The sequence below is a fragment of the Trachurus japonicus genome, chromosome 1 (genome assembly GCF_045865225.1).
Source record: "Trachurus japonicus isolate A0001 chromosome 1, Traja_1.0".
NCBI lineage: Eukaryota > Metazoa > Chordata > Actinopteri > Carangiformes > Carangidae > Trachurus > Trachurus japonicus.
Window position 1 is genome coordinate 33,387,187 of NC_140907.1, and position 18,541 is coordinate 33,405,727.

The following is an 18,541-nucleotide window of genomic DNA, read 5'->3' on the forward strand; positions in this document are numbered from 1 at the left end:
AAGTGATAAAGAGCGACATTCATTCCAGTTTCTTAAAGGCGAGCAGGTTGCGTTTAAATTTGTGCTTTAGAGGTTTGGTCCAAACCTTGCAGGCCACCCTATGTGGGCATTTCTTGCCAAGGCCCAGGGGAGGGGAGATAACTCTCAATAAACTGTACATATCCTTATAATGTATGCGCCCGCTGCAAGAAAAATACAAGGAGGGAAGGTTAGGAGAGGGAACACACAGGTCACAGAGAGAGAGAGAGAGAGAGAAAGAAAGAAAGAAAGAAAGAAAGAAAGAAAGAAAGAAGGAAAGAAAGAAAGAGTAAAGATGTCGAGGAAGAAAAAGGTAGAAACAGGAGAGAACATTTATTTACACTCAGAAAAAGAGGTGTAAGACACCTTCCTTTTGTGTTTGCTCACACACTTACACACAGAGGAACAGGAGAGGGTTACATTCATCTCAGCTGTGCAATTAGAAAGAGTTCAGAAAGAAAGAGAAGTAGAAGTAGAAGATAGGAAGAAGGTCGGATCATTCTTTTGCTCGGACCGGACGAGCTTTATAACATGACTTGACCACTTCTAACTCGTGTCATCATCATCACGTGATGCAGATGCCGAGTCATCACAAACACACACGTGTTGTGTCGTGACGAGAGAGGTCGTTGACCCCGCCCACGTTTCAGGGGCCGGGAGAGAAAGTCAAGGGTTAAGAAGAAGAAGTCATTTTACATTCAATAGTCAGTGTTTTTTTTTTTCTTTCTTTTGTTTTTACGCTACACATCAGTTACAGCTTCTGTGTAATTCTGCTGCTTCAAGTGTGTGTGTTGTTTTGTTTCTTCCTTTTTTAGTTATTGTTTAAATGACGTCTACAGAAAGTGTGTCTGTCTGTGTGCATATGTGTGTGTGTGTGTCACTCACCAGGCGGCGGGGTCGTACTCGGCCCATATCCTTACGTACTCGTCCAGGTGATGCGGCCCCAGGATGGACGAGTCTCTGGTCAGGTACTCAAAGTTGTCCATGATGACGGCAACAAACAGATTCAACATCTGGAGCGAGGACGAGACACACACACGTTCATATGTGGATTCTCTGTGTGTGTGTGTGTTACATTTATTGTCTTTTCTTGCTGGATTTCTTTCCTAATGTGCACTTGGGTCTTCATACCTCCCCCTTTTTGCTCCGTGTTTGTCTTTTATAATATCTAAATAAAATGAAAAGTCCTTACTTCCCATTTGCTGCAGACCTGAATATCTTTGTAACTGCAAGGCTGATTCTGAGTTTCAGTTTTCAGTTTAGTTTATTTGAAAAGGGTCAATGTACATTAATAAAACATTGTAAAAAACAAAAACAAATGTAAATGCACCCGAGTTAGCTTAAAAAGCTAGTTTTCATTGTTAGTCCCTCCCTGCCTTATTGTTAAGGGCAACCTTTAAAAAGAGAAACAATGAAATAAAATACCACATGAGTTTGGTGACTATCCTTTAAATAAAGAATCAATTAATTGCTTTACGTACTTTAGGGACGTACCATGTAATATATATGTATACTAGAGATGCGCGGATAGGCAATTATTTCATCCGCAACCGCATCACAAAAGTCGTCATCCACCCGCCATCCACCCGAACCAACGTTTTTTCAAAACCACACCCGCCCGTACATCCTCCGTTGTTGTAGGCAACATCTAATATGGAAGAGAGGGGTCAGGCCATCTGAGTTTCACTTCTGCCGCGCAGCTGCTGTCATAGAGTGTTATCTCTCTCTCTGTCTCCTCTCTCTCTCTGAGCCGAGAATAAAACATTTATCGTCTCCTCAGTCTCTTTATCCCAGAACGAGGAAACAGAGAACGCTATGCGGAGATGAACGTGCAGCCAAGGAACGCCGTGAAATCTATTCTGACGTCGCGGTCGATATAAAGTGGATAGGTTTCATTCATCCATGTTCAGAAACTCCGATATTTGCGCCGCACCGTGACAGTGGTACCAGTTCCATCTGGTTGACGCACACAGCACAACGTCGGAAGGCTGCTACGAGTGGCACGTCAAAGGGACACCGCCGAAATAAAACAGGTCGATGTTACACATAGTTTTGAATTGTTTTTTGCGCTGTTTTCATCCATAAAATGACCAAAATGAACACTAGCGGATTTCTTGATCACTATAACGAATTATTTAAACAGCATTTGTATACGAATGATTCCGTCCCAAGCCTTTGATCCATAAGGCGGTTGATTAGGCTATATATCCGTGATCACAAAGTGGTTTCCACTGCTATGCTAGTCATTTCCATGAAGATTGTTAGTGTTGTTGCCCTGCCCTCAGATCAGGAGTGCTTTCCTCACAAAATGAAGGTGTTGCCATCTCTCATGCACAGACACCAGTGTGTATATATAATATTTACCACTATGAGTTTGGTCCTATCCTTTAAAAAAATCTATTAAATCAATTTTTTGCTTTACGTACTTTATCCGCGGACTCCGTAAACCATGTAATATATGTATACTATAGTATGTAATGTTTTTTTCTTACAGTTTGCCAAGGAAAACTAGCTACTTAGCTAATAGTGGCACATTTACAGCAATGTGTAGATTAATGTGAACTGTCCCTGTGAAATTAACAAATACTGTAAAAGTTAAAAGAAGTTAAAGGGCTAGTTCATCATTTTGGCAAATTGGCCCATTGCCATAATCCCTATAGTCATAGCAGTAGGTTTGATACCTTTAATTGTCGGTGCAAGCTATTCTTAGAACGGCAGAGCAGAGCCATGAGCTGCTCAGAGCTACGCTACGGAGGCTCATGGGATTTCTTGGTTTCCCTCATCAAACTCATCAAATACACAATCAAACAACTCCAAAACACTCTGGTGGACAAGTTGTGACCTGCACATTCACCACGCTATGAGATAATAACAGAACGTTACCAGACAGAGTTGTTTTAGAGGTAAATGCAGAGACTGCTTGCTGAAAAACTGTCCCTGAAGGTAACGCACATCAGCAGTCTTGCATGAATTTCCCTCTAAAACAACTCTGTCTGGTAACTTTCTGTTATTATCTCATAGCGTGGGGAATGTGCAGGTCACAACTTGTCCACCAGAGCGTTTTGGAGTTGTTGGATTGTGTATTTGATGAGTTTGATGAGGGAAACCAAGAAATCCCATGAGCCTCCGTAGCGTAGCTCTGAGCAGCTCACGGCTCTGCTCCACCGTTCTAAAAATAGCTTGCACCGACAATTAAAGGTAACGAACCTACTGCTATGACTATAGGGATTATGGCAATGGGCCAATTTGCCAAAATGTTGGACTATCCCTTTAAGAAAAGAAGTGGATTTCTGGTGTGAGACTAAAACCAGCAGCAGACAAAAGAACAAACATGACTGTAAACTATATGGATTGAACATCCACAGTCTTCGTCCTCCTCTTCTTGTGTCCAGCTGCAAACACTGTAAAAAATAGCACAAACAGCATTTTCCCCACAGACGTCTATTAATAAAGACGTGAGGGTGAAACTGTTTAAGACACGGTCGATACGACCCTCTGTGGACAAGCTGTTCAAACCTGCAGATAAAAGATTTTTATATCCTTAATGTTTTTTTTATTCTTTTTGCACATGTTGTCATGACAACGTGAGGCTCTAATGCACACGTGTCATAACCCCGCCACAGTGTCCAGGGTCTAATCAATGAGGGAGGCACTTTGAAGTATGAAAGTTGCTATAATTATTTATTTTGTTTCCTAGAAAGATGAAATTTGATTTTCATATATAAACATGTAATTGATGAAGCAGTGTGAAGGGAAGTTGTGTATTCGCTCCTCACCAGGAAAGAGCAGAGGAAGATGAAGGAGACAAAGTAGGTGTAGGCGAAGGTGCTGCCACACTCGGGCTCCGTGTTCCCTGAGGCCGGGTCGCATTCTTTACCCCCAAGACAAGACAACATGATCTCATGCCACGCCTCCCCAGTAGCGCTCCTGGACACACACACACAGAAAAAATGTTGAGTTTAGATTTGAAGTTGTGTGACAGTAACTGGGTTTCCATCCAAATGTATCGAATTTTAAGAGCGGATTTTGTGAAAATGCGCAAAAAGCAAATGCAAATTTATGCCCGTTTCCATTCGTTATTGTTATGCAATTATTAGGAGAGGAGGAGTGCGCCGTGAGATTACGTCATAAGAGAGCGTGAATGTGTCCATGACAACAGTTGACACTCAGCTGACACTCAACATCATGGACAATTTACTTACTTTCCGGACTAGACGCACCTGTAGTATAATCCGCACCAGCTAGATTTTTAAAAGAAAAATACATATATAGGCCGCACTTGAATATAAGCCGCAGGTTTTCATGTTGTAACATGAGATATTTACACAGAAAGGCAGTAGCTGAACTGTGGCAAGTCCGCTCGCTTTTCCGCTGTTTTGGTTCCGCTCCTCTCGCCCATGTGCATTTGTTTACAATGAAGCCGGCGAAAAATCTATAAATGGAGCAGTGGACAAACGGTTTTGGGAAGTCATCCTCCAGCAGTCACTTCACCACAAACTCTGGTTACAGATGTGTGTTGCTGTTTCCATAAGCTTTGAGACCGAGTAGCATTTCCTTTTTTGATCGGCGGGTAAAGGACTTTTGGGAAGTCGTCCTCCAGCAGCACTTCACCCACAAACTCTGACAAATCCACCCCCCAAAGCGTAAAAACTTTTATGCGCATTTACTGCCTTTTTTTGAATTTCCGGCGTTTCCATCCAAGTATTTATTCGCAATTTTTGAAAATGCGAATAAAAAAAGGTGAATGGAAAACGCAACTAGTGAGTACAGAGTGTGTGTGTGTGTGTGTGTGTGTGTGTGTGTGTGTGGAGCTGCAGGACTCACCTGAACAGCAGCATGAGCGCCATGATGAAGGTTCTGAAGTTGTTGTGCTCGTTGATGGCGCTCTCTCCCTCCTCGTCTAACGCCAGGTTACCAAACAACTACACACACAAAGAGTACATTACATGCTACATCTTTATTAGATCTTTGAAACACTGAAACTCTGTAACCATCAGTGTCATTTTGATTTTCAAATTGATGCTACTTTGACTTTTAACTCTAATAGTTGAATGTGGATATTGAACTTTTTACTCCTGACAGCTTTAGTCTCTGTGTAGATTTCTATTCAATACAACCTCTTACAACATTAAAATGCTGCTCATTATTTCATTAAGTGATCCAATATAACAGTATATAACACTGAATAAACATGTAGTCACTTTAATTTTGACACTTTTGATATTATCGTTCCTTGACTTTAACTTCTTCACTGCAAAAACATTATTTCCAAGAATATTTGTCTTATTTCTTGTCAAAACGTCTCATTTCTGGTAAAAACTAATCTCTTTCCACAATAAAATTTACTTGTTTTTAGATAATTTTCACTTGTTTCAAACTAATTTTCACTTGAAATAAGTAGAAAAATCTGCCAGTGTTTTGTGCTTGTAATAAGGAAGAAAAACTTGCTCCACTATGAGATTTTTCTACTTATTTCAAGTGACAATATGCATTAAAGAAGTAAAAAGTGTCTAAAAACAAGGTACTTTTTATGTGATGAGTCTTATTTTAAGTATAATGAGATTTGTTTTGACTAGAAATAAGACAAATATTCTTTATAAGATATTTGAGTTTTTGCAGTGTATCTTTTTATTTATGATGTAATGCTTGTGTAAAATAAGAACATTAGCAAAGATGACAGTGCACAAACCTTTAAAATGTCAATAACAAACACCAGAAATAATAAAAAAAGATACATAATACGTAGTGATAATCTTAAATGTTATTTAATGCTGGAAGCTTAATTTCCATTCGCTTTTAGTCCCTTTTATGACACGTACATTTGCAATAAAATTAGGTTTCACTCAGACATTATGCTGTTAACTTTTTATTTGTATAGAATAGAACGTGTAACAAAGATAATAGATATGATGCGGTAAATTGCTGGTGCAAAAAAGCTGTAAATAACAAATATTTGAAAAGGATAAATAATAGCTAGTGACAATATAACATTTTGGTACTTTTACTAAGTCATGCACAGATGTAAGTACTTTAATTTATGTTAATCATGCTAAGGCGATAATGAAGATGAAGCTTTGAAGTCGTATGGCAGAGCCTGTTAGAGTTGAAAACATTTGCAATTGTTGTGTCAGGTTTCCTTGACTTTATGCTGTTTGACCCTAATCGTTTTGATGGTCACCCAGTGCAGTTGTGTAAGTTAAAGCAGAAGACGGCGGCAGCGATACGATTAAGTATGAGGGCAATTGTGTTCAACCACAACATATAACTCAAAAAACAAGTTAAATATCTTCCGTACATGACTTGAATCACTTTATGACACACTACTGGAGTGTTACTGGACTGAAAAACGTTGTGTTTTTGCATGTAGTCACTCACCTCAGACAGCTGAACTCTGAAACATCCTGGAAAGACATTACTATACGATCGCAGTGCGCCTTCTCCCCGCCACAGAAACAAACACTTTTTATCCAATGTTGAGAGAACGGTGGAGCAGTGCAGAGTGTGCAGCCAAAATATCTCTGCCGTGAATTTTTGTGGCGAAATCATCAGGACGGAAAAGTGTTTGTTTCTGTGGCGGGGGAGAAGGCGTCTGCAATCACTTAGTCTCGTATGTTTCAGAGTTCGGCTGTCTGAAGGTGGTGATTACCAGTTTATACTGTTTTATACTCAGTACGAGTTAATTTGGTCGGAACAAGATTCTGACCCTCGCCGTATAGTGACCTCCGGTCAAAAACGTGCAGGTCGGAAAAAAACTGGAGTGGCCCGTTTCAACGCCATTTCATATGAGTCGTACCCTGTTTAAACAAAAAATTATTTGCCAGCTATGTGCCCATGTTCGCTGATTTCAAGCCCTGCCTGGAAACGCACTGCATTAGCAATCCCAGGTACGCACAACACTTAGTTCTCACTATCAGAAGAAACCAGGACTTATGATACGAGGACTGAAGTTGGTGCAAAAAACTGTAAAATCATATGTAGCCTACATATTTCAGACAAACTACAGGATTTAAATAATAGCTAGTGACAATTGGCAACAAAAGTAATGGTACTTTTACGTGTTATTTCAGCACCACGACCACGGACAAGGTAAGTACGAGACATGCGGACAGACAGACGTCTAATGGCGCATCCTGTCGGTGAAGTGAAGGTGCATGGCAATGAGCAGACAGACAGCTGTCTCCCTCCATGGCAATCTGTAAAGAAGGTGCCAATAATACACATGTTTGTCAGGTCGCTGTGTTTTATTTCTCTGTTAAGTTAGGAGACTCATTCGCTTGGAGGCCATTTTTTAACCCCGAGGAAAAAAAGAAAGATCGTTGTCCTGATGGTCACCATCAGTGCAACTGGGGGGAGGAAAGCAAAAAACAAACACTAAGAGACTAAAATACTGGGAGAAGGCAAAAACGAGGAGTTACTATTGGCTAGCGGGCCGTTTTTCAAAGGTAACTACGTTGTTAATTGATATTTCCTGCGACAAATTAGGGAGCGATTAGTGTGCAAAGAGAGAGGCCACTTTGGCATTCTTTCAGTGTAACAAGGACTGTAAGTACACTCAAAAAACTATGTATCAATGTATATGTCTATGGTACATACTGACATAGGTAATAATAATTAGGTAGATACACAGGAACCCCCTTAAAATAAAGTGTTACCTTGCATAAATCTTTGTTCACCGTCTATTCTGAGTATAAGCAACAGTTTATTGCTTTGTAATCTTTTGTTCATGTAGTCAGAGGAGGGTCACCTAGATGCTTTTGTCTCTGATATAATCCTGGAAAGATTGCCTTTTTAGTCTATTGTCTTTTTGTTTTATCAATAGTTCACACTGAGATTAAACGCCACAAAAAACATGGTTGCTCATTTCAACTTCTTCAAAAATAAGTTTTTTTTCCTTAAATTGCCTAATAGCGGTATTCTTTACAACAATTAAACGGTCGAGCAGTGCAACAAATGTCCAAAATATCTCTGGGACCGTTTATTTTGACGGGAGTGAAGCGACCTCATCACTCTTGCCTGCCGTGATGATTCACTGTCGGATCTGGTTACAATGTCCGGAAACCGTGTTTGAATGGTGCTGAAGCGCTATGGCGAACGGACACAGGAACAGCATGAGGAAGATGATGAACTCAGATAAAAGCCGTAGCGACGTGAGCTCTTATACCTCTGAATTTCACCGCATCGGGGTCATTTTTCAGAGTGTGTTAAAAGTCATGAGGTGAGTGCCGCTCCTCCCCTCTGCCCCCCCCCCCCCCCGGAACAGCACCCTCTCAGTGTTCCGGGACCTACACATGGACAAATTAAGCACTGAGTATAACCGCACAGTTTATGAATTCAGTGGTGTGTCACAAGGATTCGAGTCATGTACCATAGATATTTGATTGTTTTTTGAGTGTTTCTTATGGTTGAAAAAATTGCCCTCATACTTTAGCGTTGTGGCTATTGCTAGCGCCGTCTAGCCATGGTGTAACTCTGGTTTGCCTGCATCAATTTTAGTCGCGTTTTTTGCTCCCCCCAATACTGGGTGACCATCAGGACAACGATTTAGGGGTCAAAAATGGCCGGAATTCTCCTTTAAATAGTATGTACAATGTGTGTGTGAGTGTGTAGAGGAGTGTATACCTTGAAGGACTGGACAAAGGTCCACAGCAGGATGCGAATGGTCTCTCCCTGTCTTAGCAGCTTGATGAGACGAGCCGCCCTGAACAGCCTCAGGAAGCTCAGGTTGATGAAGCTGTCCTACAGCGGAGAGGGAGGACAAAGTCAGTTTCTAACCAAACACAACGCGACTGCACAGCCTCCCTCTATACCAAACACAAAAACCAAAAAACAACAGCGGAGGAAAGAGAGGACAAAGAGAGAGAGAGAGAGAGAGAGAGAGAGAGGAGGGGGAAGTCAAAACCAACCAAACTAAAAAAACCAACTGTAAACATAATGGTACTGAGTAGACACAAGTAGAAATGAGAGAAAGACAAAGAAAAGATTAAAAAAAACAAAGAAAAATACAACAAAAGGAAATAAGAAAGAAGGAAATAAAGAAAATCATAGTTCAAAGAGACTAAAGGTCATCATCCAATCTGGTACAGCAGAAGGCTTTTTTTTTTTTTTTTTAAGAGAACCAAATGCACTGATCTCTGAGGGGGGCAAGCAGGCCACACAAGATGGAGCACAGTGCACTGTGCATGTCAACCACACACACACACACACACACACACACACACACACACACACACACACACACACATACAAACATACACACAAACACACACATACACACACAATAAGAGCATGGCTTGGCGTTTTCTGTGACAGAGTCTTGGCCGAATGTGTTTTCTGTGCCAGACCAAACTACTAACTATGCATCTAGACTCGGCTCCGTGAGTCATCTTCATTAAAACTGGCTCATTTTAAAAGGGTCACATCGTGTTAGTACATATTTAAGTTTCCTGTGCGATAATGTTTTTTTTTATTTAATGTTTTTATAACCTCTACTGTCTGAAATTCATCCAAAACTCAACCAGACCTGCTTGCTTGGAAGCCGGATTTCTCATGGCTACTCAAGTCTAAGAATAATAGCAGGTCAAAACTGAAATAAGGTGAAATCTACACTAAGGAGCCTTGAAAATAATTTTAGACTCTTGGTTTTTTTTTCAGTTTCTTGCAGTGTCACAGTATAATTTTAAATGTATACAACAGCCAGACTCCCTGATGAGGCCCTGGCATTTTGTGGTTGACAGGCAAGGCAAGGGAGAAGGAGTATGAGGAGGAGGAGGAAGAAAAGGGGGGACTAGCGAGCAGCCTCGGTGCAGGCATGGCATGGCATGGCATGGCATGGCATGGCAGCATACTTTCTGAGGACAGAACTGGCCTACATGCAGACCAGTGAGGGGCCATGGGGGGCCGAGCACATCATAGACTCTGAGTCACACATTCACTTATTTAGTTGCACTAAATAGAGCGTGAGATTAATTACTAGAGTAATTTTTTACAGTTTGTGTTAGAAAATAAACATAAACCAGTGTAGGTACTAGGTAGCTCTTAATGTTGTTATGGCCATACAAATATCAATATCAGCTTTAAAACTGCTACAAAGAGAATTAACTCAATATCTATTGCTACTAACTTCTTGTTTCTACCAATAGACCGAATCGCCTTGTTGTTTACATTCTGCTTCCGGGTAGAAAACCAGCACGTAATTTGAATGAGATCAATAGTAACGAATGAGAGTTTAGCTATATATATCATATTTTTCACGCCCTATCACCGTTTAGACAAATCTGAAATGATTGAAGAAACATTACTATTTCTGTGTGTGTGTTTTGTGTTGCTATGTGTTGTATTTATTCAGTTTGGGGGGAATCATGGTGTCTAGAAAGCATCAGTGGCTCAGCTGACAGGGACAGCTAACGGCGGTAGCAAAGCTAACGGCGGTAGCTAAGCTAACACGAGGACGTCAGCAACCCTCCTGTTGTCGGACACGACATGAAACTACTCCAGTTAGCTCAATCATGTTAACTAAGATATCCGCTGGAGAAAATATTTTTTCATGGACTGTTTATTGAGTTACTGAGTTATTAAAGTTAAACAGGTAGCTAACCGTTAGCTTGGCTAATCTCTGATAACCATGACTAATTACAAAAATGTGCACACATGTTTGTCCAATCATTGGTTTTATAGACTTTACAAACATCAGATTAGTCTAAACGGCGATGAAAAATTAGATATAGTGTGTACTAGTGTAGGGCGGTAATGGGCGGAGTTACCTTGTGTGTGACGTCACACAAAGGAGGAAGTGCTATCCGCTCGTCTTAAAGAGACAGTTCCTACAAATGGGCGGTGTGCGTTTCTCCGTTTAGGACCAGTTTGATGCATGGGGCAGTAATACGTGGCCCAGAGACACAAGGTTTTATTTTTCCCTATCTATGACAGCCTGTCTTTTATTACTATGCTCTGCAAGTTTTCTAAGTGTGTGAACACATTTAATGCTAATAACAAAGGTTTCTACCTGTACGTCATCAAAGAATTTAAAAGGTCATCATCCAGGAAAGCGCATGCACTTGGGTCAAGGGTTAAGACTCGGCATGGGGGAGGAGGGTGGTAAGGAATGGGTCAGGGGGGTACGCATGACCAATGAGGATGCAGCAGAAAGCTTTGAGAGATAAATTACAAACCAACCAGATTCTACATGTGCGAAGATGTAGAAAGATGAATGGGGATTTTTTTTTGGTAAGTTGTAGTACAGTGAGTGGGTGAGATTTTTTTTTTTTTTTTTTTGGAGGAGGAAGAGGAGGTGGTGGTGGGGGGTTGGTCGTATGTATTATTGGGCAGGAGGCATGGGGCGAAACGCACACCATCACCATCACCATCATTATATTCATCATCATCATCATCATCATCATCACAGCACCACCACCACATGTCATGGCGCAGCACAGATGGAGAACACGATGAAGGATTTCATAGTGCATTTTGATTGGATGGATTTGAATCAGAGGAGGAGGAGGAAGAGGAGAAGGAGGAGGAAGAGGAGGAGGGGGGAGTGGGAGGGGCGTAGGGCGCCAACAAAGTAGAGAGGTTTAAAGAAAGCATGTAAAGAGATAGAAGAGGAAGACGGAATCATTATGGGTGTCGTTAATAAGGCAGTGAAACACAACTTCAGGTCAACAATAACAACAACAAGAACAACAACAACAGTCAGTGAGCAACTCCAGCTACAGCTGCTTCAGCCTCTCTATGAAGCCAGCGCTGTTGGTAAACCACTATTTTATCAAGCATTTGCATTGTTTCCTATGGAAGCGTATTGCATTCACTTGAATAATTTGTAAAAATCCTGTTTTTTGCGTAATTTATTTTTTGGTTTGTTTTTTTAAAATATTTTTTTCTGTTTTTCTGACTAGACCTTTGAAAATCTACAATGCCGGTGATAACTCGACTGTATTTTTTGGGGATCATATCCATGGATGTATCTCATGGATCTAAGATGTAATAGATCCGTGATAAAGTGGAGGCTTCACTGCAGTGGTTAAACGGAAAAAAGCGGAAAAAAATTACCCCAAAAAACAAGAGGAAAAAAATTACCACGAAAAACCAGAAAAAAAATTGTCCAAAAAACAGGGGGGAAAAAATGTCGGGAAAACTGAAATTTTTTTTCCAAAAAACAAACCAAAAAATAAATTACTCAAGTAAATGCAATACGCTTCCGTAGTTTCCTTCTCTGCCACTGATGTGCCGTTAGATTATCAAAGTGAAAGTGAAAGTGAAAGTAAAAGTGAAAGTGACCTGTGTTATCAGTCTGGTACTTTTTTTTTTTTTTCTTTTTGCCAATATCAACAGGTGATCACAGCTTTTACTCAATGACCTAACAAGTGCAAAGATCAAATGTACTCAATCAGCATCTGCTTCCAGCCAGCCAGATAATCAATCGATCGGCGTCAGCGCAGTGTTTGAAAACGGCACCGGTGTCAATTAATGTCACGGAGCTGAGACTTAAAAACTCAGCGGCCAGAGGGCGTCTTTAAATTAATCATCTGAAAATACAACATTAGCACATTTAACTGCTAAATCGAAGACTTCGGTTTAATGAGAGAGACTGAGACCTGGATGTGTTTTGGTTAAAAAAACAACAGGAAGCAGCTGGACGACAGAGAGAGGCTGAGTCTTACTTCATCATCATTAAGCTCATTTCTATCAACACAGACAAAGTGACAGATGTGCATACGACAGAAAAATCACAGTTAACAGAGAGATAAACATGAGTGTGTTTGGTGTCTGTACACAGCTGTATAATAAAGACACAACCTGTGATTGGAAACAAAGAGTCCTCTAACCCCAAAACATCAGATCGACTCAACTTGAATATGGATAATATGGATAAAGTGGACTTTTTGGGCTTGAAGGATCGTTGCACATCAACCCAGAGCGGCCCAGGTAAGATATATACGGATATAAAGAGGAATTATCTTCTCAGAATAATAAGAATCAAGTATCAGATAAATAATGTCATTTTAAAAATGTGATTCAAAATAGATTTTATAATGAATCTTTACATCAAATAATGTGCTCACATCACATAGACACAAACACACAGATACTTGTGAGGTAGAACTAGCTAATGTTTTTGTCTCCTTAGCAAAACAGCTTGATTGAATTTAGTAAAAAGAAAAGAAAATGTTGCATTTCGTAAAATGTAATGTTTGCATTATTTTATTTTTTTGTAAGGACTGGATCTATGATCCTACAACTGTAGTACATTAGCTTAGCTCATGTGGAAACAGCTGGTCTGGCTCTGGAGGTAAAAAAATCCACCTACAGTAGCTGCACCTCTACTCTACAGCACCTTATTTATGATGTTATTTCCTTAAAGGGATAGTAGCATTTTTTTTAAAAGTGGGGTTGTATGATCTACAAATAGCCCCTAAGTACTTTAATTGCAGTAGAAGACTCTCTGCACTCCTCCCGTTAGCAACGCCAGCCCATAGCCCTGCCCAGAGATTTACAACATACAGTGTGAACAGAGAAAATTATATTACTGTATAGCGAACAATGGAATTGTGTATTTTTTTCAGGTAAAATCTCTTTTAGGATGCGAAAATAGGCCGTTTCTTTGGGTCTTTAAAAAAACTTTCACTTTAAAAAAAATGCTACTATCCCTTTAATGTTCAATTTAAAGTGTAAAGATGACATACTGCTCCTTTACTTATTGCTACTGTGTGGTTCAGTTACTTTACCTGGGAGGTGGATTTTCTTACCGAACTTTTTAGTGAGAGCCAGACTGTGACTATTTCCCAGTGTCTGTGTATGTGTGTGTCTACATAATGTGATGCACACTGGTTTTCAGGTTTTAACTGACTTAAAGGAAAAATCAGCCCCAAAACTATGAATTTGTTGTGTGCCACAACTTTATCTGACTTATTTAGTTTTATTTATGGACCATAGCATTAAATATCTTATGCATGTGTGAGCTATAATGTTCACAGCAGCTTTGTGTTGTTGCACTTTACTGCAGCATTGTGAGCCAAAAAGACCAATAAAAACCAACATGGCTGATGTTTCCTTTGAGCCGAATGAATCAGATTTGCATGAAAAATAATAATAATAAAAAAAAAAATCTCTAACTTCACATCAACAAGAGTCATTTGGTCCGAACTCTCAGAAACACTTACCCCTAGTTCTGTCACTAAAATGTCCGTGATGCTCCCGAGGACGGAGACAAAGTCAAAAATGTTCCAGGCGTCTCTGAAGTAATTCTGTCAAAAAAAAACACACAAAAAAAACAGAGACAAGTTGAGGAGACGATACAGGTATGGAAACACGCCTGTGGTGGTGGTGGTGGTGTTGCCGTGGAGACAGGCTGGAAGGAGGAGGCTGATAGCGTGACTCCTGAGCAGCAACAACACAATTTCGCTCTGGGTTTTTCAGGGACGGGAAGAACATGCTCTAGATCTGTCTACCAAAATAACCCGCTTTATAAATGAATAATAGGATGAAACACTGAAGCATATAGACTGGGTCAAACCTAGATGAGGAATTTTTGTGTCTGTGTGTGTGTGTGCGTGTTAATGGTTGGGGTTTGCGGCTCACCAGAGGGCCGAAAGCGATGATCTTGAGCACTGATTCCATGAAGAAGAAGGTGGTAAACACGATGTTGAGGTTCTTCAGGACGTCGTCGTAGGTAATTGATGCACCGTCGAACTGCAGACACACACACACACACAAACACACAAAACAACACACAGAGAGCAAAGACAGGAACAGGAATGAGAGCAGTCAGGTATATGTTAATTTCATCTGTTTATGTATTATAGAATAGGACAGAAAATACTTGTCTACCATTTTGCAAAAAGCTGAAATTTGTCCAGGAAATCATGTACACTAAACTTTAACACTAAAATTTACACAAGACACCATAAAAGCCATGTTAAAATATATAATATACAAATGAATAGGGTAAGTCAACATGAGTCAACATGTCGCTAATAGAGGATATCTATGATCCAGTTTAAAATTGAATATTTAAAGGGGACATATTATGGAAATATCACTTTTTGATAACTTATATTTGGGTGTTTGTCTTGACTTCCGGTCCCTAAAATGTGAGAATTGACAAAAAAAAATCTGTAATTTTCTGGCTCCCTATGTTGAAATCTATGTGGTTTTACGAGCTGTTCCCTCAGTTGTCTTACAGTGATGTCACTAGTTTTAGAATTTGCATAATCTCACCTCTACCTGGTACCAGTAGAAGGGGCGGGACAAGCAGTGGTTCATTTGCATTTAAAGGGACAGGCACTGACACCAGCCGTTCTGAACAGGGCTGTTTTTAGAGTAAGAAAAGAGCTGTGATGTTTGATCCTTGGGGTATTTTGACCAAAGCATGTCACAGACATGTCTTTAAGACACCTGGGTTCTATTTTAATTTGTGGAAAAGGGGTGGAATATAGCCCCACAGTAAAAATGTGTGGCACATAAAATAAAAAGAGGAGTAAAGCAATATAGTGGCAATATATATTTAAGCATCAAAGATGTTCAATCAAACCCACATAGTTTGAAACAACGTTCAAAACACACACAGCCAGTGTCACAACTAAGCATAAAGTCCGCTAGCTCAATGCTAACGTATAATGTAAAACACCATAGGCGGGCTAACAGAAATGAGCTCCGTCCTCATCCCAGGGGAGAAAACGAGCCAAGTAACGTATCCGCACGCTTTTAGAGGTTTATCGCTGGCTGGTTAAATTCTTTTTAGCAGATTAATGTTGGTCTCATTGATGAAATTTAACAACTGTGGCAGTCGCAACAGTTTGTTTGAATGAAAAGTGAGGAGGAGCTGGGCTACGTACTGAAATCACCACATTTACGTAAATAAATAAATGTTTTACAATGAACCGATCAGTCTAATACATTTTATTTTGTTGAGTCAACATGGTTACTTTACATGGCAAAGATTATTACCACTTTATGACTTAAAATTGGTCTGTATTTCTATGGGAGTCCTATCGCCACTCTGTTATATCAATTGCTCTGGTCGGCAGTAGTCGGGGCGGTGTGTGAAGGCCTTTAGTCGACGTAGTGACGCTTCGACACGCACTCCGCCCACCCCTGAAGGTCTCCTTTATACAATGGAAACGCAAAGCTGACCATATCCGACCCGAACCGTACCCGTACCGATCCATACTGTGCCGTACCGTACTGACAGTGGAAACGAGGCTTATGTTTCCTTTAAAGTTGTATCAATGAGCCTCGGACAGAAGTCTGATGATGTTAATGGTTTAGCATTTGCCTGGAGTAGAGTATCTATCCACTAAATGAACGATGAAAAGTCCAGAGTACACTCTTCTTGATTATTATGGTCTGGATTTATGTTCTTCACTATGTCCAGGCATGACAAAAACAGATGCAACTTAAAAAAAAAAAAACATGGTGCAAAAGAAATGAAAAGACAGACAATGATAAAAGACAAGAGTTAGAGTTGTACCTTCATCATGAGGACGATGGTGTTGAGCGCGATCAGAGCCATGATGCTGTACTCGAAGGGCGGAGACACCACAAACTGCCACATGCGATACTGGAAGCTCAGTTTATTCTTCGGCATGTGGCGAGTCAGAGGCCTGGCGTTGATGGCGAAATCTATACAGGCTCTCTGTGGGCCGAGAGAGGGGAGGAGCGTTACGTGTTAGCGTTAGCGTTAGCTTGACGATAACAGAGATGTGACAACCCACACACGCGGCCTCACCTCGTTCTTTTCTAAACTATAATCTTCCATCATCTTATCCCCCTGTTCCTGGAAGGTGATGATGATGAGAGCCACGAAGATGTTTACGAAGAAGAAGGGGAAGACAACGAAGTACACCACGTAAAAGATGGACATTTCCATCCTGTAACCTGGGCTAGGGCCCTGATTCTCATAGGTGGAGTCCACTGAGTGTTTTAACACGCTGGGAGAGGACGAGAGGACAAGAGACGCATTAAAATACATATACATACCTGAAAACATAGTATTAAAAAGTGTAGGTCAAATACAGTATGTCAAAATATATTTTGTGTTAATATTTAAGTTGGAAAAGTACGACGGAGTATTAGGGCCACATTGACAAATAAAAAAGTCACAAACTTCGAGAATAAAGTCGTAAATTTATGACTTTATTCTCGTAATGTTATGACATTTGATTGATTGATTTGATTGATGAGGAAAACAAAGATTTTTTTCAACATTAATATAAAGCTGCTAAATAACAAATGGTGAAAAAATTTAAGAGGGTCTGAATACTTTCTGTATCCACTGTGCACAGATATCTCTGCAGCCCTAGTGGTGTCAGTCTATAAGTTGGATCTACAGTATAGTACGAAGTTTTACAGTAAGTGTGTGTGTGTGTGAGTTGTACTCACTCCGGCCACCCCTCTCCAGTCGAGACTGTGAAGAGGGTGAGCAGGGCCCAAGCCACGTTGTCGTAGTGGAAATCGTACTTCTTCCACTCCCGCTTCTGAGCTTTTACCTCATCTCTTTCATACACCAAGTACTCGCCCCTGGAAGGACACACACAAACACACACACAGAGTCAGAAGCCAGAGGTTTCAGGTCGGTCCAGTGTTTGCTTCTCCCTGTCGCCTCTAGGTGGCAGCGTCTGCACGACTGATGTGAACAGTCAAAGGTCTGCAGTGTCTTTCTCTTCAGCACATCATCTCTGTTTGCTTACAGGCCTGTACAAAATATCTGTGGCACTAAGTGTCATAATAAAAACATTTATTTAATAAATCGTTTATATATTAAAAATTATTGTACTATTATTGAGTAAAAATATTTTCTGGCTCTATATATCTGAAAATATGTTGGGAAAATTTTAAGGATTCTTACTTTTCATGGGAAAATACACTCAGTCACTTGTAATAATGTGAAAAACAGTTCTATCAGACTGAATTAATGTTATGTTTAAATATTGAATTGAATGTGTTTACATCTGAAACATGTTTCAGAATCTGTACTCCATTTATCTTTGATTGGGCTCCAAGTAATTAATATTTTCGTTAAAGTTGAAACTTTTTGTTTCCTTTTGTTCGACCAAACAAAAATTTAGATCACAGTAAAAAATGAAAAAGAAAAGCTGGAAGTTCTTGAATATAAACTTTGTGTGTGTGTCTTTTTCTGAACCAACCTGCAGTCGCGCTCAAACTCTTTGGATTCGTCCGTGCAGTAGAAGAAACGGCCCTTGAACAGCTGCACGGCCACGACAGCGAAGATGAACATGAAGAGCATGTAGACGATCAAGATGTTCAGCACGTTCTTCAGAGAGTTGACCACACAGTCAAACACGGCCTGTAGGGAACACACACACACACACACACACAAACACAAACACACAGATGTTTATCAGTACACTTCATGTTACTGCACATATACTATGGGTTTAATAAGCTTGTGACCACTGTCTACTATCATCATAATGCCCATATAAAGCGTGTCTACTGTTCAATCAGCCACCAGAGAAAGGCCATTATCAGAAACAATTAATTACAACCACAGATTAGCTCTGTA

At 40.2% G+C, this 18,541-nt stretch overlaps 1 protein-coding gene across 1 annotated transcript in view; it reads right to left on the bottom strand.

Annotated features, from left to right (window-relative positions):
* Positions 1-18,541, bottom strand: part of cacna1ab (calcium channel, voltage-dependent, P/Q type, alpha 1A subunit, b) — a 215,910-nt gene that overhangs the window by 40,506 nt on the left and 156,863 nt on the right. The window contains 12 exon segments of the mRNA XM_085785651.1: positions 86-182; positions 904-1,031; positions 3,795-3,945; positions 4,843-5,000; positions 7,644-7,652; positions 8,638-8,754; positions 14,178-14,261; positions 14,596-14,706; positions 16,487-16,651; positions 16,745-16,946; positions 17,398-17,535; positions 18,162-18,322. Of these exon segments, the coding sequence (XP_085641777.1) occupies positions 86-182; positions 904-1,031; positions 3,795-3,945; positions 4,843-5,000; positions 7,644-7,652; positions 8,638-8,754; positions 14,178-14,261; positions 14,596-14,706; positions 16,487-16,651; positions 16,745-16,946; positions 17,398-17,535; positions 18,162-18,322 (1,521 nt within the window).